The sequence below is a fragment of the Diorhabda sublineata genome, chromosome 10 (assembly GCF_026230105.1).
Source record: "Diorhabda sublineata isolate icDioSubl1.1 chromosome 10, icDioSubl1.1, whole genome shotgun sequence".
NCBI classification, from domain to species: domain Eukaryota; kingdom Metazoa; phylum Arthropoda; class Insecta; order Coleoptera; family Chrysomelidae; genus Diorhabda; species Diorhabda sublineata.
This window is the reverse complement of record NC_079483.1, coordinates 8,431,687-8,458,586: the sequence shown is the minus strand read 5'-3', so window position 1 is coordinate 8,458,586 and position 26,900 is coordinate 8,431,687. Positions and strand designations below refer to the sequence as shown.

Below are 26,900 nucleotides of genomic sequence, written 5' to 3'. Positions count from 1 at the left end.
ATATAGCCGACGTCCGTTCTTAGTTGTCCAACCTGTACATATATATAAATTTTGTGTGACCTTGTATGTTTGGACTAAGCCCCGTAGACACTATAATATCTTATACAAAACCTAGAAGTTCATAAAATATAAGTTTTTCATTTTTGTCATATCAAATGTTATGAGTGAAATGTCAAGTACGGTCCTGTTGAAATATTTCTTTTGCTTCTCATATCGTTTCATACCGGAATGTCGATGTAGTCGATACAGCATATAGATATAGATATATATATATTTATAATCGTAAGAAACGGCGTTTATCATATGAATTACGAATACAAAATCTAAAATTCTTTGAAAATATATCATATAAATCGTGATTCCGGTTTTATTTACCTATTAAAGATACTTCAAAAATCGTTAACCCTTTTTACTACACACGTAGTAACTATAAAAAGTGTCATATGTCAAATATTTATTTGGAGGTTATTTTTTTAATCTTAATCCTGCTTTAGTTTCTACGATGAAAAGAAAACATAAATAGTTATTCTAATGATGGCTTGGGCCTTATAGGTACAGTTGATCATTATTAGATTTTACTGGCCTGTTAAGTCCCAAGCTTTTGTTAGAACTGCATCATAGACGTTTAGTAATTAAGAAAAAGAATAATAGATGGCGTTTCACAAGGAAAATTGTACGACTCGTTTTATTTGTTAGATAACTACAAATTTATTGGATACATCGCTGGAGAAGAAAAATTTAATGAGTAATTTTGGGGTTTCTTAGCGGCATTTGCCTTAACTCAATACTGCAATGCCCTTGGAAATCCCAAATGACCTCAGAATTACTTCAATAATCCATCTTCTACTTTATAATGTAGTTCTTTGGTATCGCTACGTTATAATTAGGTAAGTCAAGCTTATTACAAGAACGCAACTGTGTAATCTGTGTAAATATATACAACCATAGATATATTACATAAATGAAAAAAACTTTTTAATAATTTTTATATACTTACAATAATTATAGTTTAAATGGAAAAATGTATAATGGAATAATACACTAAACTTTTTTTTGTTTGAAAATATTTGTTTAAAAATTATTGACAGTTAATACAATGCTATCTCTTCTATGTTTGTAATCTGTGCCATATATAACCTAAAAAGTATAAACGTATTTGAAGATAAAAATTTTATTTATTTATTAATTATAACATAAAACAAGTAATTATGAAGATTAGATAAAACATTTACTAACATAGATAAAAATATACTAGTAATATTAAATAAATTTCGTAATAAATATGTCTTCAAACGATATAGTAGTAGTTGGATCATGCATGATAGATTTTGTTAGGTAAACATACATTATCTATTCATTTTACTTCAAATACCATCTATTAATTCTAGCTATGCGGCAAGATTACCTAAATCAGGCGAAACCATCCACGGAAAAGAATTCGCTACTAATTTTGGTGGTAAGGGGGCCAACCAATGTGTAGCAGCTGCGAAATTAGGAGGTGACGCAGCTCTCGTAGCACGGGTAAGTGCACCATAAAAAAATATAAAATGATGTAAGGGTAGATTTTCTTAAGGTCGGTGATGACGTCTGGGGCCCAAAATATATCGATAATTTAAATAAGCTTCGAATAAATACTGATTTTGTTCGAATAACGGAAGGTGTATCAACAGGAGTAGCACAAATTACAGTTTCTGATTCGGGAGAAAATCAAATCATTATCGTAGCGGGTGCAAATCATTGTTTAACCGCAGCCGATGTAGAGTTAGCTCAAGATATCATTACAAAAGCTGCAGTTTTGGTACTGCAGCTAGAAACATCGCAAGACGTAGCTATTAGAGCTATACAATTATGTAGGGGGGTAAGTTTTTATTTAAATATGATTTGTTTGTTATTATCGTGACAAAACTTCCAGATATCTATTTTAAATGGTGCACCAGCACTTGCAGACTTCAATCCACAACTTTTAAAACTACCAACAATTTTTTGTGTTAACGAAACTGAAGCTTCGGTTTTTACTGGGGGTTTACCGGTAAATAATATTTGGTGAGTGTTTATTAAACCAAATAAGATAATACTTCCAATTTTCTCCATTTTTTACATATTCAAAAATAAAATAAGAGGGGCGCACGTATAGTTCTAGGTCGTTTTTCGAGTTTTTTCAAATTATTCAAATTAGAACAATAGAAAATGAGGTTATGTTAATATTTTTTTCGTTTCTCTATCCTATCCCTCGTATTTACGAGAGATGGATATAAAGTTTTACTTCATGAATATTATACTGGGTCACTTGCAAATGCTTCCAAATGATACAGATTTTATTAATGTTTGAATTAATTACGGGGTTAATTCAAAGTTTTTCTGGATGATATGGATACGAGCAATAAAAAATGAAGTTATGTACTCATTTCCATTTACTGATTATTATCGTATAAAATAGAGTCTATACGAGGGGTGGACAAATGGTTGTACAATTTGAATCATTTTTTAACTGAATTGCATGTTTTTTCGAAATTATGAGCATTGGAGCAAATAGAAAATGAAGTTTTCCGCATTTTTTCATCAATTTTCTTTTCCTTATTCGTTAATATAGGGTATGTATGAGGGTTGTACCAACAATTCTACAGTTTGAATGATATAACAGATTAGTTCCAAATTTTTAGAAAGTGATACCAAGTTGAACGAAAGAAATTGTATTTATATGCATATTCCTTTACATTTACTTAATATTATCGTAAAAAAATTTAGTCTATATGAGTGGTGCACAAAGAATTGAACAGTTTAAATAATATTCTGACTCGATTGAAATTTTCATCAAATTCTAGCTATTGAAGCAATAAAAATAAGGTTGTACATTAATTTTTTTCGCGTTGTTCTTATCGTCACGTTCAAAATAAATTTGATACGAGGGGCGGAAAAATAGTTTCACTAATCAAATAAGTTAGCAGATTATTTCGATTTTTTTGTAGGCGATATAAACTAAAAATAAAAACTTTAGTACATTTTATCGTTTGAACTAACTGTTATACCAGGGATGGACAAAAAACTTTACATTTTAAATAATATTTAAGGCAATTTCAAAGTTTTTACGAATAATGCAATTGAAAAAAATATTATTATGCGTATTTTCTTTTTCTAAAATATATATACGAGGGGTGGACAAACAATTTATCAAGTTAGAAGAATTTATAGATCATTTCTGAAGTTATATGGATAAAAAAGATGAAAATGGGGTTATATGAGAATCATATTGTTAAAAATAATATATATACGAGGGTTGGATGAACAATTTTACATTTTAAATAGCTTACCAGATCGATTTCGATTCGAATGTTAAAATATGCGATACGTGGTTTTAGTGAAGCTCAAAATGCTGCGTCTGCTCTCATCAAAAAGGGATGTAATAGCGTTATCATAACATTGGGATCTCGAGGAGCTATTTACGCAGATAACAAAGAAAAATTTCACATTTGCAGTCCTACTGTGAAAAGTGTGGATACTACCGGAGCTGGAGACGCTTTTATCGGAGCTCTAGCTTTTCTTTTAGCTACCGAAACGAATATATCTATGAGACGAGCCGTAGAAAAAGCTTGTTTAGCCGCTAGCGATAGCGTAACGAGACCTGGTACTCAAATAAGTTTCCCGGGGCCGAGTATATTACAATAATTTTATCGTACTTAATAAAAATATTGATATTGTAAGTGTTTTTAATGAAATTTAATCATTTAGATCCGCTTCGATTAGTTTTAAAACAAAAAAATTATTTACAGACGCACCGAGGTCGGGAAGTAGACAAGGGTGAGTTTAGGGGTGAAAAACTGTTTATCTCGATTTCCGGCAAAACTGCGAGTCGTATGAAAAAAAGTTAGATAGTGAAGTTGTAGATAATAAGACGATCTACAACTTTTGTATTTACACTTTTTTCACATAACCTCAAAATTTTTGTGAAAAATTCAAAAAAACAATTTTTTTATTTTAATCTTTGTTAGGGACTGTTTTATGCCTTCATATGTTTACAAAGATGATGATAAAAGTTACGAAAATTTTTATTTAGTATGAAAAAAGCACCCTAATTTAAATCGAAAAATTTTACGTGAAATTTCTTGAAAAAATTACATTTAAATCCGTTTCGATAATTTTTGAAACAAAATAAATTCATAGTATAATAAAACTGCTTGGAAAAAAGGGTTAATATCATAAAAATGAAATAAAAAATAGTTTACGCGCGATCTGAAATCGGGAAGTCGAAGGGGGTGAGTTTTTAGGGGTGAAAACGGTTTTTCTCGATTTCCGGCAAAACTGCGAGTCGTATGAAAAAAAGTTAAATAGTGAAGTTGTAGATAATAAGACGATCTACGACTTTTGTATTAACACTTTTTTCACATAACCTCAAAATTTTTGTGAAAAATTCAAAAAAACAATTTTTTTTATTTTAATCTTTGTTAGGGGCTGTTATATGCCTTTATATATTTACAAAGATGATGATAAAAGTTACGAAAATTTTTATTTAGTATGAAAAAAGCACCCTAATTTAAATCGAAAAATTTTACGTGAAATTTCTTGAAAAAATTACATTTAAATCCGTTTCGATAATTTTTGAAACAAAAAAAAATTCATAGTATAATAAAACTGCTTGGAAAAAAGGGTTAATATCATAAAAATGAAATAAAAAATAGTTTACGCGCGATCTGAAATCGGGAAGTCGAAGGGGGTGAGTTTTTAGAGGTGAAAACGGTTTTTCTCGATTTCCGGCAAAACTGCGAGTCGTATGAAAAAAAGTTAAATGGCGAAGTTGTAGATAATAAGACGATCTACAACTTTTGTATTTACACTTTTTTCACATAACCTCAAAATTTTTGTGAAAAATTCAAAAAAACTATTTTTTTATTTTAATCTTTGTTAGTGGCTGTTATATGCCTTTATATATTTACAAAGATGATGATAAAAGTTACGAAAATTTTTATTTAGTATGAAAAAAGCACCCTAATTTAAATCGAAAAATTTTACGTGAAATTTCTTGAAAAAATTACATTTAAATCCGTTACGATAATTTTTGAAACAAAAAAAAATTCATAGTATAATAAAACCGCTTGGAAAAAAGGGTTAATATCATAAAAATGAAACAAAAAAATAGTTTACGCGCGACCTGAGGTCGGTAGAAGTGGAAGAGGGTGAGTTTTTAGGGGTAAAAAACGGTTTTTCTCGATTTCCTGCAAAACTGCGAGTCGTATGAAAAAAAGTTAAATAGTGAAGTTGTAGATAATAAGACGATCTACAACTTTTGTATTTACACTTTTTTCACATAACCTCAAAATTTTTGTGAAAAATTCAAAAAAACAATTTTTTTATTTTTATCTTTGTTAGGGAATGTTATATGCCTTTATATATTTACAAAGATGATGATAAAAGTTACGAAAATTTTTATTTAGTATGAAGAAAGCACCCTAATTTAAATCGAAAAATTTTACGTGAAATTTCTTGAAAAAATTACATTTAAATCCGTTTCGATAATTTTTGAAACGAAAAAAAATTCATAGTATAATAAAACTGCTTGGAAAAAAGGGTTAATATCATAAAAATGAAATAAAAAATAGTTTACGTGCGACCTGAAATCGGGAAGTCGAAGGGGGTGAGTTTTTAGGGGTGAAAACGGTTTTTCTCGATTTCCGGCAAAACTGCGAGTCGTATGAAAAAAAGTTAAATAGTGAAGTTGTAGATAATAAGAAGATCTACAATTTTTGTATTCACACTTTTTTCACATAACCTCAAAATTTTTGTGAAAAATTCAAAAAAACATTTTTTATGGGTTATCATTACTGAGAATTTTCAAGAAATAAATAAAAAAAGAAATTATCAATATTTTTCATGTAAATTTCGATTTATAAATTAAGATTTCACTAATTGCTAAAAATAAAAAATGCGCAATAGTCTCTCGCGCCTAAAGTGCATTACTTTTTTACTTGTTATTATATTTTCCTCCTTTTCCAAACGTTTTTCATCCTCCTCTCACTTTTCATCGTTTTTAAAAGTCTTCGTCTATTAGTACAGGGTGGACCAAAAACCGCGTACGATTTTACAAACTCTCTTGCGTTCGAACGTTACGAGAGGGAGCTCGCGCGTGGTGGGGATGAGTAGCTAGGTTCTCGGAAATTTAATCGCATTATTCGGCGTTCGTTTCGACGCGAGTGAGGTTGGATTACACGACTTTCAAAATCGACAATCTGTCACCGTAAATTCTGATCGATACATAACCCTGTCGAGAGATTTTTTCTGCAAAAATTTGAAATCTATAATCATACGACATGGTTTCAACAAAATGGCGCGACACGTCATACTTCTAATGCCTTTTCGACGGTCGTAAACCGGGAAACTGATATCTCGTCGTAGGGACGTTACATGGCCGCCTAGAAGTCCCGACCTAACACCACCGGATTTTTTTATATCATCAACAAGAAGTGGCAACTATTCCCCGCGAGTTTTTACCTATTTGAGATCTATATTCGAGGAATGTTTGCACACCTGGATGATATTATTTTAAAAAAATTAATTTCTCCGGTGTATATTTCAAATAAAATAAAAAATTATAACTGGATTATTCATAGTTTTTTTCATTATTATTTTTCTAAATTCGCAAAACTTCTGGCCCGCCCTGTATTTCGAATCGCAACGTGACGTCCTGTATATCCATTTCGCGACATTTATTGGTAGTATTTTTCATACCGAACAAATATTTTAATTTCGTTAATTACGCAAGAAACTGGTGATAGCAAACGCAAATAACACTTCGTTCGCAACCTTTACAATTTGCGTTACCTTGATTAAGTCACCGCATAAAATAATGTGAAAAAATCCGTATATGTGAAATAAAAAAATGCCCGTCTATTTGGAATTCCAGAAGATCAAGTTTAAAGACCCTACGACGTTGTTAAAGGTGAGTTTATTGATTTTTTTCGCGACATACATCCAAGTAAATATGATTTAATTGCATAATAAGAATCAGAACGTGGTGAACGTGATTTTTACGTGAAAAGTATGTATTTTCCTTTAATTAAGGGTGTTATTTATATATTAAAATATCAATTTTTTTTCCTTTCCAATAATAAATAAACTTTCGTTTGTTTTCATTCATCGATTATGTAAGATATATTCCAAATAATTTATTGAAATGTATGTTCAAAGGTCATCGACACACGTATAATGGCATCGTCATTTTTATATTACAATATACAGATTGTCTCTATGGAATATTAGTATTTCGTATTGTTTCAAATACTTTACTTAAATACGAGGGTTGCTCAAGTTTTAAGATCAAAACGTTCATTTCTCGATTTATTTTTAATCTATGGGAATCAGTTGTTTTGACTGTTGAGAATGATTCGTCTCCTGCGGCTGGTTTCCTTGATTTTTTCTGTCAAATGGTGTAGTGTAGTTTAGAACTGACAGTTCTACGTAGATTATATCATGAAATGTAACCTTAATCTGACATTTCTTCTTTCCCTCCGTTTTGTTTTTGTAAGGTTAATATATGAAAAATAGATACTTTCAGGCAGTTTATTTCGTTATCGATAACAAACTATTTCTACATTATCTAATTTATAGTCCCACTCACTCCTAGCAGGTTGTAGATTTGACAAAATGAATACAAATACATAATTAAAGTTTTGAAATAATTTTAACACCCTTCATTAATAAAATATATTTTTTTCCGAATTGTAAGTAGATAAAATTGAAAATGAAATCGTATTTCGACTTGAACAAACTTAATTGTCATTGCAGTAAATATAAAACAATTCTGATAGTAAGTAAACTGTAAATATCGTACACGATAAATCCATACAATTTTTTTTATTAAATTTTCTAGATTGTGGTGGTAATTCACTATTTATTATCAGTACTTGGTGCCATAGGTAGTTTTAACCCATTCGTATATTTATTTTACAATTTCGTTGTAATATTTCTATTAATATGGAGCATATATGGAAAAAATGACGAACCTCTAAAATTGGTAAGCATTTATTAATGTTCTGAACCTTACAGTTACCACTGTTTAATAGATGGCGTTAACTACTTGATAATTTCAATCAATAATTTTATTAGTTTTATATGATTTTGTATCTTTTCTCAGTAATAAAAACCTCATATTGAAATTTATTTGTTGAATAAAATCTGTAAAAATGATTAAAAATAAATGAATCAAAGTATGTGGCGCCATCTACTATACTTTGTTGAAACTAGAAGCGATTTAAATTTCTAATTATGTAGATTCTTGATTAGCCGGTTTCACGCAACACTTTTTAAAGTACACGATTATATAAAATATAAATACAATGACCACTTTTGTTTTTTGCATTTTCCATTTCTAGTTATTGTTTTATTAAAATAATAATTATATTTTATAACAATTAAATATTATTTTAGTTCATAAATTAACTTCTTGTAGTGTGATTTAGGTTTTAAAAACGTGTTTTGTGTATGACAGCTCTTTACTTTTATGTATATTTTTGAATATAAATCAGTGAGAAAGTGAAAATATTGTTGTCGATATTATGTTAATATTTTCCGTTCATGATTTCTTATTGAACTATTTATTTGCTTTCCCACAGTTCAAACTAACTTTTTGTAGTGTGATTTAGGTTTCTCGAAACGCGCTTCGTATATGACAGGTCTTCACTTTTATACATATTTTTTAATAGAAATCGGTCGGTTTTTGTCAAAAACAGGAAATGTTATTGTCAATATGTTGCGTTCAGGATTTCTTATTATTTTATTTATCTATTAACTCATAGCTCAGATTAACTTTGTGTAGTGTGGTTCAGGTTTCTTGAAATATGTTTTGTATCATAGAATTAATATTAAAGATAGAGAAAATAAAGTATCGGAGCTTGTTCAAGTAGATCCGAAATTCTGATAGGGAAAGAAATAATATTGATATACCCATGAGTATGAAGAGAAATAAACATTCTTACAATATTACAATTCTTTTTACATAGCGCTCTCTCTATCTTTAACACTAACTCTATGGTTTTGTAATGACAGTTCTGTTCTGTCATATATATTTTTGAATTTAAGTCGGTTGTTATTTGTCATTGGAAGTGAGAATGTTATAGACAATATTGTATTCGTGATTTTTTGTTATTATTTTATTAAAATCTTTAATATGTATTAATTAATAAATTAACTTTGTGTAGTGTGATGTTTATTATTTTTGAATAGGAATCGTTATTTGTAATGTAAATATTGATGTTATATATTGTTATATATTATTACTTAATATGATGTTTTGGTTTTACAGGCTATTGTTATAAATATGTGCTCAATAATTTTAGACGCTTTATATATAGTAGCACTTGCAGATGATTTATCAGGTAATATATTTTTTTATTTATTCTATTTTTTATATATTTGTATTTGTAGGTTTTAGAAATTCTTTATCAGCTGCTGCTTCACTTATACACTTAATTTTTAGACCTTTCAGCATTTTACTTTTGATAAAAAAAGAGGAAAAACGAAATATTCCTATTGATACTGGTAAGAATTGTTTTTGATTTAAAAATTTGTATATATTCAATTTTCACGAAATCCGTATGCATATTTTTTTAATTTTATTAACCACTTTGAAACTTATAAGACACTTAATTTTAGTTTGTTCTAGAGAATCCGGATAGAGAAACTCAAACTGTGGAAAATTACGATTTTCCGACCTTTAAGAAAAATAAACTAGTCATATCTTAATAATTAGTGATAAAAATGAGATTTTCTACAGGTGGCTCACAAAAATGTACTTGCTCACTTTCCAAATGAAAGTTTCCATAATCATCAATCATTTTGAAAAATTTCTGCATTTATGAGATACAGAGTTGTCAAAATGGTCGTAAGTTTGTGTAAGTGATTTTATCAGAAAAAAAAGAATTTGTAAAAATTTTGAAGGAAATAAAACACTAGTAGTAACAAAAAATTATTTTTATTTTCCACATTAACTATATTAATAATATACTTAAATATACATTATTATAATGAGTATTAAGTTGTATTAAATGAGTTTATTCACAGATATCAATATATTTAATAAAACATTTCATTCTCTGATAACAAAAGTTTTAATCCTGCTGCTGAGAAATTATTCGATAACATTTGAAAAGTAATATATTAGCAGTGTTGCCAAACCTATTTTTACTCATAGATGGGGAAATTTTATTTGTACAGCGAAATTTTGGATTTGCAATTTTGTCAAACCTATTTTTACTCATAGATGGGGAAATTTTTATTGGTACAGCGAAATTTTGGATTTATAGTGTTGTCAAACGTAAGTTTTTTCAATAACTTTCTATGAAATCGGTTTTACCTTGTTGCCAAATGAAGTTTTCTCTTTAACTGAAGTAATATCATTAAATAAACAAACATAGAGACTGCAGTGTTGCCAAACCGATATTTCCCCGATAGCAAAGAATTTGATTACTCAGTAAATCTTCCCCAGCTGATCAGTTATACTTATCGAATTAAGTTACAGTGTTGTCAAACCACCACAGCTGGGCAGCTTTACTTTGTTGTTCTCTTTAACCAAAGTAATATTACTGAATACAAGATTATAACATAGAACCAATTTTACAATATTATCAAATGATATTTTACCCAAAACTAGGGAAATTTATATAATCAGAGAAATATATTGAGATTGCAGTGTTGCCAAACTAATTTTTTTTTCGCAGTTGGGGAAATATGATGACCTATTGAAGAATATATTGAGATGGCAATGTTGCCAAAGGAAGTTTTCTTCAAAACTATTTAAATTTGAATCATTGCTTTATATAAACATATGGAATTGCATTATTGTCAAATGTAGTTTTTCACGGGACTAGGAAACTTTTGTTGTTTTAGAGAGACATATCAAAGTATTTGGAATTATCCAGACCTGGGGAAGTTTATTTGAGCCTTGAGAACTAAGTACTTGAGTATATAAAGTTTTAAAAAACAAAAAAATGTGACAACATTGAGTGAGTATTGTTTGGGATAGTAAATTGGAAGCTTGAAATGTCTACTTTCGAGTTCTAGGTCTTTAAACTTGTCATTTTGTCACACAAAACGCAATTTGAAAATTTAAATCCACATTACACAGAATAGAGGAAATTCCTGTTGAAATTAGAGACAAATCTTTTAAAAATAGGAAATAATTCAATGCCATAACCCTTAAAACCTCCAGATTTAACACTTCGTAAACTATGACTTTCAAAAACAAAAGTTTTTTATCACAAACAAACAATTATTAAATTAATAATAAAAACTTAGCTAAAATATCAATTGCTATGAAATAATTCATAATATAATCTTGCACTTACATCTAAAATCTTTATATTTATATCTGCTGCGCAGTGGAAAAATCATAACCTCCAGCCACTCCTGGGTTCCGAGGGGCACTAGGTCTGTCCAGATCTTCGTAAGTTTCACTTCTGCTACCTTGACCAGCCTGAAAAAGTCCTGTCAAAGATCCTGGAAATAAATAAAATTTGTTAAAAGGACGGAAAAGTCTAAAGTCCACTTACCCATTGAACCACTACGTTCTTCTAAGAGTTTAATAAGAAAAAATGTACTAAATGGACGTATTAATAGATGTAATATAGCCATTGCTGCTGAGAATTTATTTCTTGCATCTAAAATCATATGTAATACATATAAAAACAAACAAACCTATAACTAAAATAGTCTTACCACCATTCGTAGGGAATCCCATAACTAAAAGTAAAATGTCTAATAATATCGAACTTCCATTAACGGCAATAGCCTTAAAAACAATTTTGAATTAATCAATACAGTATTTGGAAAATAAAAACTCACCAATTGTATGGGTTCATGGTTTTCGTCGTTGTAAAGGCTCCATATTAATAACACAATTAATATACTATTGTAAAATAAATAAGCGCTAGAGCTCCAGTACCCCATAGAACTTAACGCGATAAAAAGAAAATGAAGCAAAAATATAATCTACAAAATTAAATAATAAAATCGTTGAAAACTAATCATTTTAAATAATTACCTTGAGTTTATAATTTCTAATTTGAGTTAATTCTGCCATTATATTTATATATTTTTACAAGACAAACGAAATATATCAAAAATTTAATTGCTTGAATGATTTGATAACAAAGTGATAACAATAACAAAGAAATAGATCTTAACCTTAAAAAATAAACGTCAAAATTGGATCACAGCTATTTCGTTAGGTGCGTTCCACTAAAATACTTTTAGTCGGTAAGTTTTGTATCAAATTTGAAAACATGTTAACAAATTATTTGTTACCGTATCCGAGGTACAAGATCCTTGATTAACTGAATATATAATATGAATACTATGGAAACACTTCTTTGAAACCATACTTTTTTAGGCAGTTTTACAGTTTTCTTCGTTAAGTAATAATGCATATTCCCAATTCGTCTCCGAATCCAATAAAATAAGAGAATTTTGTTCCAAGTAAACACAAATGTAAATATAAATAAATCGAAATGAATTTAAAATAAATGCCCATGTAACGTCAATTCTACAGTTTGTGTTTAAACCACAATTTTAAAGCTCATGGAGCCCAAACATTTATCTAATTTTTGAGGGGCAAGAGGATACCGCAACTGTATTCGAATTTCAGATCTTAAAAATGACATTTTGGAACACGGCTTAGAATATTTGCGCACCTATGTGCTTGATTGAGTACTCAAAGTGTGTAATTGAAAAACGATTAATAAGTGTATTCTATGTTATGACAACTGACATTTTATTAAAACTAGTATAACCTCTATTGATATTTTTTTGTTAGTAGTAAAGTGATTATAATTTTGTGTTTTTTTTTCTTATTATCATGTAAAGAAAATGATTAAGATTCGTAATATTTTGTTCTTGTTCACTAGCGCGATATATTTATCTAATTCTAACGCAGATACGTGTATTAATAACGACCCGTGCCTTTGTCAAATAAATGAAAACGATAAAATAGACATATCAGAAATTTCAAATGAAATTAAGCCCCCCGATTACCTTAGTAGCACAATTAATAAAGTCACATATACTTTCGTCGGATGTCGTGATAATAATATTAATAATGTTTCAGGGAGTGTAAGTATTATAATATTACATGAACGACTGAGTACGTTTTCTATAATCAAATATTTTAATAGAAATCTAATAAATCGTTATTTTTCAGTTAATCATCACCTCTGAGGAAACTGATAAGACTAATAATTCTAAACTTGTCAGTAAAAGTATAGGTGATGCCAGTAATATCAAATTCAGCAAAGAGGATAACAATTACCTTATAACATATATTAATGGCAAGTAAGTGTTAATGATATTTGTATTAATTTAAACGATATTTAATTATAATTATAAGTATGAAAAAATATTGTATGCAGCTATAATTTTACACTTTGACATTCTTATCATAATTTGTTTCCTGCTAATTGAATTTAGACCCTTATCTTATTGAACTTCGTGATAATATTTTTTACTGACTAACACATACTTAAGGAGTAATTAATTTATGTACAAGCATAAAAACGTGTTAATAGTGCTTGAAATTGAAATTTTTACCAAACCATCACTCTTTTGGTATTAAATCTCATCAAAATTAGTTTAGTAGCTTTAAATAATCGACCAATAATTTATTAAAGATTCCTTATAGGAATTACGAGATTAGGGGACTTTCATTGGGTATTATAATGGGGGTCGTTCCGGGGCGATTACTCACCTTTTAGTTGTTATTTATTGATATGTTTATGTTTTAGAGTACATCCTGTAATAGTCCTTCTTTGTGATCAATATAAGATTCCATTTCTCAAAGTTATTAATAATAGTTCAACAGATCCGGTAAGTTGTTACTTCAAATACCAAATTTTGCATTTAACTTTCTTATTTTTAATGTTTTATTTACTAATATCAGATATTATACCATATCCCGACGAAAATCAATCATCTTCATACTATATTTGTTTTTTTATTATTCAAATCATGTTTTGCATTTTTGGAGAGGTTCCTGTCTTCTGAACCTAATACTCTGACTGTTACTTCTTGAGAGAAGTTGCAGCATTTGCAACCCACTATATTGAGGGTTCTTCAATGTTCTGCCTTTTTCACGACACTATTTTGGCAGTTATTTCATCATCAGAGCATTTGTACCCTTCTGAAACTCACTATTTTGACTATTCTTCTTTTTAACAGTGTAGTGGTGGATTCTAGATGATCTACACTTATATGAAATAAAACTGTATTTTCTCCCTATCGGCTACCCTTCTGATCATCAACTGTATTTTGACATCAAACTGTATCACAAAAAATTGATGATTTGTAAGTTTTTAACTACTAAGAATCTTCTTGTGTGTTCAGATTGACTTTATTTACCATATTTAGCGTCCATGCTCTTTACACAAACAAAAAGTGTGCTTGAAGGGAAAACTTTTTACACCATTTAGAAGACCATGACTCATCTGATGAATGCCATTCAGAATATAAGTGTATTGCTACATTTTCTTACATTTTTGTCGCCCTCGTACGTATAATTTTGAGAAATTTGAAAAATTAATCAGAAAATTGATGCCATTATATTTGGAAATAATTTCTAGAAACTGCTGTTATCCTCTCCAACATTATGTATAAAAACTGAACACCATGGTATGAGCGGAGGCTCGACATTTTTATTAATTCTATTCATCGGTTTGGTTATTTATTTTGTTGGTGGAGCTTTAGTGCTTTATTTCATTAGGGGAGCGCGCGGAGCTGAGTTGATACCAAACGTCGATTTCTGGACAAACTTACCGGGTTTAGTGAAGGTTCGAAATAACAATAAAATAAATATTATAATGAATAATTTCGAAATTTCGTTTTTTTAGGATGGTCTGATATTTTTGCTGTCCGGTTGCAAACCGAATTTCGTTACAACCGCGGAAAGTTACGATAGGATTTGATGTAGATTTGGTTGTATGAATTTGACTGAAATGATTGTCGTTATTGTTGTTTTGTATAAAGTTGATTGGATAAGTGGTTTATTTTTGATCTGAAAAGTGCTTCTGGTTTATTTTTAGTGTTTTATTACATAAAATATATTAATAATATGATCGTTCTTGATAAATTTTCACTTTTTTTGGGTTTCTCTTGTATTTCGTGTTGTTTTTTATAAATCTTCCTATCGACAAATAAACTAACGTTTTACATATTTTTGTTTAAAAATAATGATAAAACAGGTGATTTGAGGATTTATTTTTGAAAATTGAAGCCCAAAAAAAAATTATTCGTCAACTTAATATTTGTATAGTTAAATCATAGTCAGTTTTATCACTTTATTATTCTTCTATTCGTAGATCTAATAAAACGTGTTTTAATTTATAACTTATTAATTAAATATTAATTTATTTCGATTTTTTTTTCTTTAAAAAGATCTGCAGAATTGACAAAAATATTTTTTTATTTTGTAATATCAAACTGACTTTGATTGTACTATAAGTATGTGTAAATTTAATGTAGATAAAAAAACTAAATGTATTTGGTAATTAATAAAATTATTCACATTATTCTTTAGTTTTAATTATATTTATGAACAAATATAGGTATTTGGTAAGTATAGAATTAAATAATGACAACAAACTTCGACTCCAATAACGATGTTTTGATACTTATAAATCTGTTAATAATACAAAAATAGCACCTTTTTTTTTGGAAAATTCATAGTTTAATATCTAGTTAAAGATTTTCAAAACGTCCTCCGATTATGATGAACGTGAAAAGAATAATTCTAACAATAATTTCACTGAATTGAATTTGACACAAAATTATCTGGAGCACACAGACCAATTATATTTAGATAATTCACTAAAATGTTATTTCTTCTGACATAATAAACGCTACTTAGTGGTTTAAATTCTAAATATTGTTTTCAAATTTATGACTTGATTAGTAATTGATTTTTTTTTCATTAAACAACGTCTCAAAGCTGCATAGTATCGAGGTATTTCATTATAAATGTACGAAAATTAAAAAGTGAAACAAATCCCTTTCTAATATTGATATGTATTTTCAAATATAATATTGCATACAAAAAAAATACTTCGTTGATAGATTGGTATAAAATATTTTACGAATATTTGGGTAAAAGCTACAAAAATCGATTATGAATCGTAACGATATAGACACTATTCCATTACCAACATAAAATGATTTTGCGTCATTGTCACCAACTGTCATAATTTATGCTGGCAGAACTATTGCATTATCAACATGAAACGATTTTGCGTCATTATCACCAACTTTATTACAATATATGCTAGCAGAATCTTCTAGCACCATTGCATTACCAACATAAAACGATTTTACATCGTTGTCCTATTTCGATCTTTATTATTATCAAACTATTTCTTATCTTTTTGAAAACTAATTCTGAACTAGAAAAGATTAAAAATCATAACTTTACCAATAACAAAAATCATAGAACTATACAATCAGCTGAGTGTGGAATATTTTTAGTTTTATATGTCATTTGTCAATGTCACTTACAAATTACGATATATTAATATAAGATTAGAATCTTAAATAATAGTATAATAATAGTTGGGGCTGTTATCACGATGCCAGAAGAAGCGACTCCACGAAATATTTTAGAGAAATTCGTGTTATCGGTATCAAATACTTTGGAACGCCCAGTAGTATGGTTTAGAGGTAATATACTACATAAAAGACATACGCTTATTTCATACAACTTTCATCGCTATTAATAAAATTTAAATTCCAGAAACTGTAGTCGAACCCAACCAAAAACATTCTGTTTGGTACCATCAAAAATTTCGAAGGGTACCAACAATCGACGAATGCTACACAGATGATGCAGTCTGCATCGCCGAAGCCAATTTACAGTTCAAACGAGACAAGTAAATATAAAAAAAGTCAAACATTTCGTAGTTTTATCTCGATTATATAACAATTTTAGGTTAGTTGACAGTGATATTTTGAGTATTTTGAGAGAAAGATACGAAGATTGCGCTTTATATGAAGCACCTGATCATTTGGAAAAATGTCGACCACTTTTCGACCAATATCAAGAAGCTACCACAAATTGGTTCATCAAATGTAAGTAAAACAATATTACTTATAATGCAAACTAATTTTTAAGATACTACATAGATTTTGAGTTCAATAAAGTGTATGAGGAAATTGTTATAGTTACGGATTAGGGGTTAGATTAGATCGAAATAATTATTAAATAAGTAAAGATAGAAGTGAAACATTTTCTAGACGGCGATTTAGGTGGATACGGTGATGCTAAAGCTGCTTACATGAAGCAGAAACATAGAATGATTTGGGAACGTAGACATGGTCCAGTAGGAAGCGGTATGAATGGAGCTGCCCCAACAGAAAATTAAATCGATGTACAAGAAAATGCTTATATTAATTGTAGCATGTTTGTAATATATAGTAGTTGTTTATTATTAAAGGTTTTTTTTTATTTAGATTTGACGTTTACTGACTTGGATTATGTGTTAAACTAGTTCTAAACTCCCTCAATTTAATTCCAACTTAATCTAATAGAGTTTGAAATTTAAAACTAAAGTATAATCATCAGTTCCTTTGATTTTGTAAAATAGATTGCACAAAACAAGTTCTACTTTTGCACTAAAAACACTAAACTAATTCAAAGGGCTTGATCCTCTTAAGTTTTCTTTCTAACCCAGTATTATCAAGAAGCTGGATAGCCTCGACATTAACATGAAGATTGAGTCTTTATTTAAGTCAATTTTCATCATGTAGTAATTTAAATACCACAAGAAAAGTGGAAACATAATTTTCATCATGTAGTAGTTCAAATATCCCGAAATAGGTTGCAATGTCATCAAAGTTATAGAGCTTTAGTAAGGTCATCAAACAATCAAATCTTGATATTGTTACCTCAAATTTAGATGAAAAATTAATAATTTCTGGAATCTGATGAGCATTGGCCAGAAAATAGGCTCAATAATTTCAATATTTGACATTTTCAAAATTAGAACCATAGTATCATGTAGTAGTTCAAGTCACCCAAAAAAGTTGTCAAAATTGATATAGATCTGAAAGGATATGAATGCTGATATTTTCATATTTTAACCTCAAATTTTGACGAAAAATTATCTGAAATATTTATCAGAAAAATGGGTAAATAATTTCAAGATTTTGTTTGTTGTTAATTAAATGACTGCAAAAATATAATTGTATTTTGAGATTCTCAAAATTAGTATGATAGTAAGTCAATTTTCATCAGTAGCAATTCAAATAGGCCAAAAAATATTTTATCCTCAAATTTTGATGAAAAATTGGTGATTTGTTTCTTCTTTTAAGTAGAAGTTTCTCAAATAGTTCAACTATTGCTTTTTGCATAGTTTTTTTTAATTTTCTCAGTTGATGTTTTCTTCGGTAATTACTTCTTTGGGAAACGTAAACTCTAATTTCTTGATCTATCTGTGGATGTTCCTCCTTCATCTCGATCTCCATGTAGTTGAAAATTTTCTAAATGCCAATATTGTTGATTTTTGGTCGTTTACAATCTTCCAAACAAGTAGTATTCTCAATGTGGGTCTTTTTAGTCTCTTAGTGGCATTCCAGAGTGAGTAGTCAGTACTTCTGTCATCCGTCAATTCTCTTAGGTAAGTAATAATCGATTCTTCGATTTGATTTGTTATTATTTTTCTTTTGAGTGTTTGGGCAGCATTATTAAGAATATTTTTATCTTCCAGGGGTTTTGTTTACTGCTTTTTTTAGATATTAGTTCCTTTATTTCTTTAGGAAAAATAATTGTTATAAGAAAAATCGAGCTTACGAGGCCTGTTCCGGTTTTTTTGTACTTTCGGGGTGAACTAGGGCATTAATTGAAACAAAACATAAAAAAAGTACAAATTTATTTACTTATAACACTTTAATGATACATTTTCTTTTGGCATAATCGATTTTAAAATATAAGTACAGAAGAAATATTCTTACAATCTATACTCTGAAAAAAAAGTCACAAATATTGTAAAAAGTAATAATTACATTGTAAAAAGTAATCTAATTACAAAAAAATATTGCATATTTTGTTTTTTTATAAATAACATTTTAACAAAAAATGCGATTTATTTACAACTCACTATAAAATTAAGTCTGTAGGATTGTTTTTGATGATATTATCATCTACTGACTTACAACTTAAATTAATAAACGATCACAGACACAAAAATTACAGGAATGGTTTACACGAAATGGTCTTAAAATTATTTAACAATTAAAAAAACGAATCTCTTAACAAAAATCAACAACCACGAGAAACCAATTTTTGCTATAAATACCTAGTATTCTTAAAAATTATTTGTTATTATCAAGTAGTTCAAAATAACTGTATGTTACATTTGAACTACTGACAATTTCAATTATATAACAGTGAAGGATTAGAAGCAAAGGATAAAGAAGGAAAAAAGGGATGGTGATGCGAAATAACTGTATGTTACATTTGAACTACTGACAATTTGAAAAATTCACTTTTTTACAGTAGTTCAAATGTAACATACAGTTTCATACCACTATTCTTTTACTTCTAATTCCTTCATCCTTACAACTTTTTGTCTTACCATAGTTTTCACTCGATTCAATCTATCTACGATACCAAAATGTTATTCCTATTCAAATTTGACAAACTGACAAAAATAGACATTTTAGTGAAAATAAGAGAAAAATAAAGTGTAAGGAATGGAATTATGTGGATAAAACGAGGTTGGAACGACTAGAAATAAATAAAATTGAAAAATATTGTTTAAGGACACTTTTTTACAGTTTTCCATCTGATTAAATTAAATAATGGATCGTTTTAAAGTGCAAAAAATGGAAATTCAAAGTAAAAATTTAGATTTTAGTGAAAATATTAGGGCTCTAAAAATGAAAAATGGTTTATGAAAGTATGATTGGATAGCAAGAAATTGAGAAAAAGGAGAGTTGAAGTAAAAATTGAGATTCAGAAAAAAATAGAATTCAAGGAACGAAAAAACGTGGCTAAAACGATGATGGGACGTCTAGGAATAAATAAAATTGAAAAAATCGATTCAAAGACACTTTTTTAGAGATTTCTTGCAATCAGTTGAGTTATAGATCGTTTTAAAGTGAAAAAATGAAGAATACAGACAAAAAATGAGATTTTAGCGAAAATAAAAGTGCAAGAACTGAAAGAGAATATCTAAAACGAAAATGGAACGATTAGATATGAATAAAATTGAAGAAAATTTATTCAAGGACACTTTAAGAAATTTCACCAACATTAAAGATTGTTTTATAAAGAAAAAATGAAGATTGAATCGGGAATAAATGAAATAAAAACGAAAATTTACTTTTGAATAAAAAATAATAAAGTAGGGTTCGAATAAAGAAATGGGCAATGGAAAACAACAAATAAACAAGATAAAAACAAAATTATTCAAAAAAAGTTGTTTTGTATTGTAAAAATATTGAAAAAAGAGGAACCAACATTTTAAAAAACCATCAAAATCGAATAAAAAATTTTACACTGGCAAAAAGTGTTTGATATCACATAAGCACACTATTATAGTGATAAGGACTAAAATCATCAGATACAAGATAAGTGTACACCAACTTTCGTTATTTATAGCAAAAATTTAAACACAATTGAAAAAAAACGCGATACAATTTTTATAATTTAGAGATACTAATTAAATCACTACGAAAAACAATTTTTATTCCTTAATTGGCACGAATAAAAATTGTAATAATTTTAAAATCGACCGTTATCATGGACCACGATATTGATTTTTGTAATTTCCAAAAAGATACCAAGTTTTTTCAAAAAAAAAAATACATATATCACTGCGCGGTTCCTAAAATAATAATTCAACTATGAACGAGATTATTTTATTTTTTTTTTAAGAAACGTAACGTATCTTTTTGAAATATATAAAAACATTTAGCTAAAACTCCACTCGACAATATAAAGGGTGTTTTTTTACATTTTATTCCCTAAAAATTGAAATTTTCATGATTTTTTTAATATTTGTACCACAATAATATTTTTAATAAAAATATTATAATCTACTTTCCGAAGATACACATTTCGATAAAAATAATTTGTTTTTGTTTTTTAAGTACATCGAGATTTTCATCATCATTATTATTATTAAAATGCCCAAATTTGTGCGCGTTAAATCACTGGATACTTTTAATCGGTGAAATCTAATAATGTTGCGAAAGATGGTTTCCCATTTTCACCTAAAAACAAAAAAAAACTATAACTAAATTATCAAAATCAGTATATGGAACAAAAATATTAAATAAAAAGATAGAATATCAATAGCACATCAAATTATATAAAGAGTAAGATAAGAAGGGTCCTAAGTTGGAAAATAAAAGGGTTTAGATCGATTTAGGGGGTAATTTCACATTGCAACTTAATTAAAGTTCGAAATTTGAATAAATAACTTAAAAGTAGCTTTATAAAGGTTGGTAATTGATATTTAACTTTGGTATATAAGTTATAATTTTCAATAAAATGGAAAGCATTTGCCTGAAAAATTGAAAAACCATTTTGATATTTTCGAAATTTGAACGACATAGGTCAATTTACATCATGTAGTAGTTCAAATGTTCCAAAAAAGGTTAACATTGTCAAAATTAATGTAGATATTCAGTAAGGTCATCAAATCTTGATATTTATAATATCAAATGTTGTTGAAAAATTGGTGATGTTTGGAATATGAGAAACATTTATCTAAAAAATGGGTAAATTAATTCAAGATTTTGTTTGTTGTTAATAAAATCACTAAAAATATTGATTATTCTTTGACATTGTCAAAATTAGAACCAAAACAAGTCAATTTTCATCATGTAGTAGTTCAAATGTCCCACAAGAGGTTTAACATTGTCAAAATTGATATAGAGCATTAATAAGGTAATGAAATGATTAAATCTTGATATTTTAACCTCAAATTTTGATGATAAGTTGTTGATTTGTGGTATCTGAAAAGCATTTGCCAAAAAACAACTTAATAATTTCAATATTTTGATTGTTGTCGAATAAATCACTAAAAAAAATATGAGTACCCATTGATATTCTCAAAATTAGAACCAAAGCAAGTCAATTTTCATCATGTAGTAGTTCAAATGTCCCAAAAAGGGTTGAAACATTGTCAAAATTGTTATAGAGCTTTAATATAGTAATCAAATGATTAATCTTGATAATTGAACCTCAACTTTTGCTAAAAAAATTGGTAATTACCACCAAGGACCAGGTTTGTCATCTCCTTTTCAGTGGAACCAAATTTCTTCACCGAATCATCTTTGTGGGATCTAAAGTTATCACAGAGGACTAGCCCCCTTAATCACATTTAGTTGGAACCAAATTTCTTCTTCTGGAGCATACTTTTCAGGTCTACAAAGAGCCATTCACTACTAGACGAGACTTCGTTAACCAATTATTCATTGGAACCGAATCTCTCCTTCTGGAGCATACTTTTGAAGTCTACAAAGAGCCAGTTATCAATAAGGACCAGATCTCTTCAATCAATTCTAATTGGAACTTAATTTGACGTCTAAAAAGATCCAATTTCCACAAAGGACCAGATCTCGTCAATTACTTCTACGTTGGAACCAAATCACTACCCCTGGAGTACTAGTTTTCACCGAGGATTAGATCTGGATAATACGCTGGGTGTTTAAGCAATTGGCCCACGGGCTTTATGGATTAGACATATTCAATGGACACGTAGTGCAACTTAACCTTCAATATTTCATTAAAGACTAAACCAAATGTTGTAGAATTTTGACACGCACCTACTAAAGACAAAATTTTGATACAGGGACCTGCATAATTAAAATAATTCAAGTTACACCGAAAAAAAAATTGAAATTTAGCCTAACATTGGTGAAAAAAATCACTAGGACTGAAGTATGGTTGATATTGTGTCGATAAGTGAACTACTTACACATATTCGAAGAACCTGCTTCGTTTTCTGCATCCGAAGGTGAATTATCGAGTTTGATATTGACGCCGGAATCAGCGGAATCGTCAGCGACGCCACCTTAACAAAATAGAAAAACTCAAAATTTACAAAGAAAAAACGTTTAGAAACGTTAATCTTACCTTTCAACATCAATTTATCGGGTATGGGTAATTCTGTGGGATCCGGCGACGATACCGATGGCAAATTATTACAACCCCATAAATATTTTAACGACGGTAAAAGTTGCCGAGCCGGGGATATTAAAGTGTAAGGATCCCCGAGCAATTGTGGATTTTGTATAATGGGCATTTTGATAGATAAACTTTTGCGATTATCGAAAGGGGAATTTAACGACCACAAGTTCCAAGGGTTGTTATCCTGAAATTTGATAAATGATTATTATTATTAACTAAATGATCAAAATATAACGAAAACAAGATATGGGAAGTTTATAAATATATATAAATATAAATGAAAAGTTTTTTTTTCTTTGACAATTCGATTTGTCTTGTATTCATTTTTTTTAATTTTTTCTATTTTCCTAAAATTTTCCTCTTTTTATTTCATTTTCTTCATTTTTCATCTTTTTATCTCATTTTCTTCATTTTTCATCTTTTTATCTCGTTATCTTCATTATTCCACTTTTGATCTCAATTTTTTTTCAGTTTTCCTCTTTTTATCTCAATTTCCTTCATTTTTTCACTTTTTATCTCAATTTCCCTCATTTTCTCTCTTTTTATCTCAATTTCCTTCTTTCAACATATCTTTGACAATTCGATTTCTCTTGTATCCATTTCTTTTGATTTCTTCTTCAATTTTCCTCAACCTTTCCTCTTTTTATCTCAATTTCCTTCATTTTTTCACTTTTTATCTCAATTTCCCTCTTTTTATCTCAATTTCCTCTATTCAACATATCTTTGACAATTCGTTTTTTCTTGTATTCATTTCTTTTGATTTCTTCTGCTATTTTCCTTCATTTTCTCTACTTTCATCTCAATTTTCTTCATTTTTCCTCTTTTTATTTCAATTTCCTCCATTTTTTATCTTTAACTATTCGATTTCTCTCACTTTCTTCTGCTGTTTTCCTTAATTGGCCAAGACCTTCCGCAAATTGTAAAAATATAATTAAAAGAGAAGAAGAACTATCCTCTTCTGTACATTAATCAAAAATAGCCACAATTACAACGTTTTAAGCAAATTCCTGATGTTTTCCTTTCGATTTTTCATCTTTAAATCAATTTTCCCACTTTTTTTTATATTTCTTTCACTGCTTTAGGCATTTTTCCAATTGTTCTACTTTTGGTCTCTACTTCTTTTATTTTGTCTTCTTTTTCATGATAAAATTTCCCAAGACCTACAGCAAATTGTAAAAATATAAATAAAACAGAACTATCCTCTTCAACATATTGATCAAAATTATCCACAGTTACAAGATTTTAAGCAACTTCGTGATGTTTTCTTTTTGTTTTTTCTATCTATAATTCAATTTCTGCAATTCTTCTACATTTTTCTCAGTGTTTTTCATGTTTTTCTTCTTTTAGTACCTATTTTTTTATTTCGTCTTCTTTTTTATGATAAAATTACAAATAATATTGAAAACATTAGAAAGGAAGACATACCGGTGATGGTGGAGTATCCGGTTTAGGCGGACAGGGTCTTTTATGCGTGATAGGAACTAATACAAACGGAGGCGGTGGCGGCCAACTACTAGAATTCTCATTTTTCTCCACTACATCCCCCGATTTATACATGGACGGCGGTAAAGGTACAAAATGCTCTAAAAAAACATCCGTAACATTAAGAAATGAAAAAAAAAATTAGTCAACCGAAACGCTCACCTGCCAAATTCCTATTGAGCAATACGATGCTTTTCATTTTCCTACTCTTTATGAAAAACATCAAATTGAAATGATTATAAAAATCCGCCACCGTATAAATTTGATATGAACTAAATTTCAAAACTTTCCCGTAATGTTCTTGATACAATTTTTCCAAATTAAAATACAAAACGCTACCGCCGTTTTTGTATATAACGTGATACAGTTGCGCGGCTAGGATGTACAAGTTCGTCAAGGATATGTAATTCGAATCATCATTAGATGATACCTAAAAATATTTAAAAAAAAATAGAAAATATATTATTAAAAGAAAACAATACAACAATTTATTTACCGAAATTACGTTCCCGATTTGTTGTAATCCATCCAAGGAAAAAGAACTGTTGTACCTAGATTGATATTCGTATCGGAAAGTATCCATATCCATATAATGTGGTGGTTTTAATAATAAAGCCCAACATCTTATGGTTAGAATATTCGGTATGGTGTCTATTTCTATAGCAACCAAAAATAATCCGGAATTACTGTTGACTACCTGTTGGAAACACATTTTTGAAATTCTAATTACAAAAATTACAGTTTTAAATCAATTTTTAAATTCATAATCAAAAAGAAATGAAAAATTATTTATTTAAACGGTTTTTATACACTATTGTCGTCCCCTCGTATTTTTGACTCTACAAATTCGACAAATTATTTTGATTTAAATGCATTTTTTTTAAGAAAAATATTTTTTTTTATGAAAACTAAATATGGGAAATATTTTACTACGAAGTTTCATATCAAATGAAGTTTATATATATTTTTTTGTAAATTTACATAAAACATAAGCGTTTTGAAAGAAAAAATGTTGAATCGTTAATTTTTTACTTTAACAAAGTGATTTTTATGAAATTCTTGATGAAAACGAAAACCAGTCACCCCTAATCTCCCAAAATGTCTATTTATACAAAAATATCGAATTTTCTTTTCGATTTTAATGACTGTTGGTTCACCCTGTAAGTTTTATCACAAATTGAGTTGCTTGGATTGTTTCCATAAAGAAAATAAAGAAAAAAAACATTTTAGTAACAAATTGTGAACCCGAAACTGACCAAAACAAGTCTTGTAGTTTTTAGAAGTTTACCAAAATAAATTTTATGGAATTTTTGTACAATAACCTCAAAAATTCTTGGTGAAAATGAAAGGCAGTCACCCCCAATCACCCAAAAAGTCTATTTATACAAAAATATCGGATTTTCTTTGAAATTTTAATGACTGTTGGTTCACCCTGTAAGTTTTATCACAAATTGAGTTGCTTGGATTGTTTCCATAAAGAAAATAAAGAAGAAAAAACATTTTAGTAACAAATTATGAACTCGAAACTGACCAAAACAAGTCTTGTAGTTTTTAGAAGTTTACCAAAATAAATTTTATGGAATTTTTGTACAATAACCTCAAAAATTCTTGGTGAAAATGAAAGGCAGTCACCCAAAATGTCTATTTATACAAAGATATCGGATTTTCTTTTTGATTTTAATGACTGTTGGTTCACCCTGTAAGTTTTATCACAAACTAAGTTGTTTGGATTGTTTCAATGAGAAAAAAAAAGAAAGAAAAAACGTTTTGATAATATTTCACTAACAACTTTTAAATGCGAAACGAAAAGATAAGATATGACAATTACCAACTCACCCTGTATTACTAAATTGATTTTATAACAATTTTTCAAGTTCAATAACCCACTAACATCCCTTAAAGTTAGAAGATCAACGTATCAATAAAAAATTAGAGAAAAATTATGAACTGCTGTGAAAGATGTAAAGAAAAAGGAAAAATCAGAAAGTTTTCCGCAACATCAAAATGAATAAATAGAAATTGGTAATACCTGAACATAATCCGTAAGTTTTGTTAATATTTCCGATACAGAAGTGCATTCGTACAAATTAGGTTCCAAAGGATACCCGAATTCGGTTAAATAAGCCTTAGGTAGATCATTCAAAGCCAAAGACGATTGCGGTGTCGATTTTATTATTTGTACTATCTGACTACCCAAAACTTTCAAAGCTTGAGGTAACGTTAAACTAACAGTTCGTTCTCCATCGGATAATTCTTCGAT

General features: G+C 28.7%; 6 protein-coding genes across 8 annotated transcripts in view; 4 read left to right on the top strand and 2 right to left on the bottom strand.

Moving 5' to 3' along the window:
- Window positions 1-968: 968 nt before the first annotated feature.
- Window positions 969-5,733, top strand: LOC130449426 (ribokinase-like). Its single transcript, XM_056787233.1, has 5 exons — window positions 969-1,335; window positions 1,389-1,521; window positions 1,574-1,858; window positions 1,913-2,043; window positions 3,357-5,733. Exons 1-5 carry the CDS (start codon window positions 1,283-1,285, stop codon window positions 3,661-3,663), a joined length of 909 nt encoding a protein of 302 aa, XP_056643211.1. The 5' UTR covers window positions 969-1,282; the 3' UTR covers window positions 3,664-5,733.
- Window positions 5,734-6,731: 998 nt separating this feature from the next.
- On the top strand, window positions 6,732-9,952 carry LOC130449429 (uncharacterized). Of its 3 annotated transcripts, none has more exons than XM_056787235.1 (5): window positions 6,732-6,928; window positions 7,859-8,002; window positions 9,290-9,362; window positions 9,412-9,525; window positions 9,650-9,952. In XM_056787235.1, the coding sequence occupies exons 1-5, from the start codon at window positions 6,869-6,871 to the stop codon at window positions 9,727-9,729; spliced, it is 471 nt and encodes a 156-aa protein (XP_056643213.1). In that variant the 5' UTR covers window positions 6,732-6,868; the 3' UTR covers window positions 9,730-9,952. The 3 variants fall into 3 exon arrangements, 2 of the variants coding, with proteins under 2 accessions (XP_056643213.1, XP_056643214.1); XM_056787236.1 differs by having other exon boundaries at window positions 6,737-6,928; window positions 9,640-9,952; XR_008910438.1 differs by lacking the exons at window positions 6,732-6,928; window positions 7,859-8,002 and adding an exon at window positions 9,045-9,227 and having other exon boundaries at window positions 9,640-9,952.
- Window positions 9,943-12,191, bottom strand: LOC130449427 (type-1 angiotensin II receptor-associated protein-like). Its single transcript, XM_056787234.1, has 5 exons — window positions 12,026-12,191; window positions 11,827-11,973; window positions 11,701-11,773; window positions 11,535-11,642; window positions 9,943-11,481 (listed from the first exon to the last, which is right to left on the bottom strand). The coding sequence occupies exons 1-5, from the start codon at window positions 12,062-12,064 to the stop codon at window positions 11,348-11,350; spliced, it is 501 nt and encodes a 166-aa protein (XP_056643212.1). The 5' UTR covers window positions 12,065-12,191; the 3' UTR covers window positions 9,943-11,347.
- A 510-nt stretch (window positions 12,192-12,701) lies between these two features.
- Window positions 12,702-15,539, top strand: LOC130449425 (cation-dependent mannose-6-phosphate receptor-like). Its single transcript, XM_056787232.1, has 5 exons — window positions 12,702-13,092; window positions 13,181-13,311; window positions 13,761-13,842; window positions 14,595-14,801; window positions 14,862-15,539. Exons 1-5 carry the CDS (start codon window positions 12,850-12,852, stop codon window positions 14,934-14,936), a joined length of 738 nt encoding a protein of 245 aa, XP_056643210.1. The 5' UTR covers window positions 12,702-12,849; the 3' UTR covers window positions 14,937-15,539.
- Window positions 15,540-16,499: 960 nt separating this feature from the next.
- On the top strand, window positions 16,500-19,330 carry LOC130449424 (NADH dehydrogenase [ubiquinone] 1 beta subcomplex subunit 10). The gene is made up of 4 exons (XM_056787231.1): window positions 16,500-16,680; window positions 16,754-16,889; window positions 16,949-17,088; window positions 17,254-19,330. The coding sequence occupies exons 1-4, from the start codon at window positions 16,590-16,592 to the stop codon at window positions 17,379-17,381; spliced, it is 495 nt and encodes a 164-aa protein (XP_056643209.1). The 5' UTR covers window positions 16,500-16,589; the 3' UTR covers window positions 17,382-19,330.
- LOC130449422 (meiosis regulator and mRNA stability factor 1) overlaps window positions 18,871-26,900 on the bottom strand; it is a 20,718-nt gene continuing 12,688 nt past the window's right edge. Inside the window, exons 13-19 of the mRNA XM_056787228.1 lie at window positions 26,670-26,900; window positions 25,137-25,337; window positions 24,803-25,070; window positions 24,584-24,741; window positions 23,105-23,342; window positions 22,947-23,042; window positions 18,871-21,234 (exon numbers count right to left, since the gene is read on the bottom strand). Coding sequence (XP_056643206.1) covers window positions 21,185-21,234; window positions 22,947-23,042; window positions 23,105-23,342; window positions 24,584-24,741; window positions 24,803-25,070; window positions 25,137-25,337; window positions 26,670-26,900 — 1,242 coding nt within the window. The 3' untranslated portion in view covers window positions 18,871-21,184. The remainder of the gene's footprint in view (window positions 21,235-22,946; window positions 23,043-23,104; window positions 23,343-24,583; window positions 24,742-24,802; window positions 25,071-25,136; window positions 25,338-26,669) is intronic.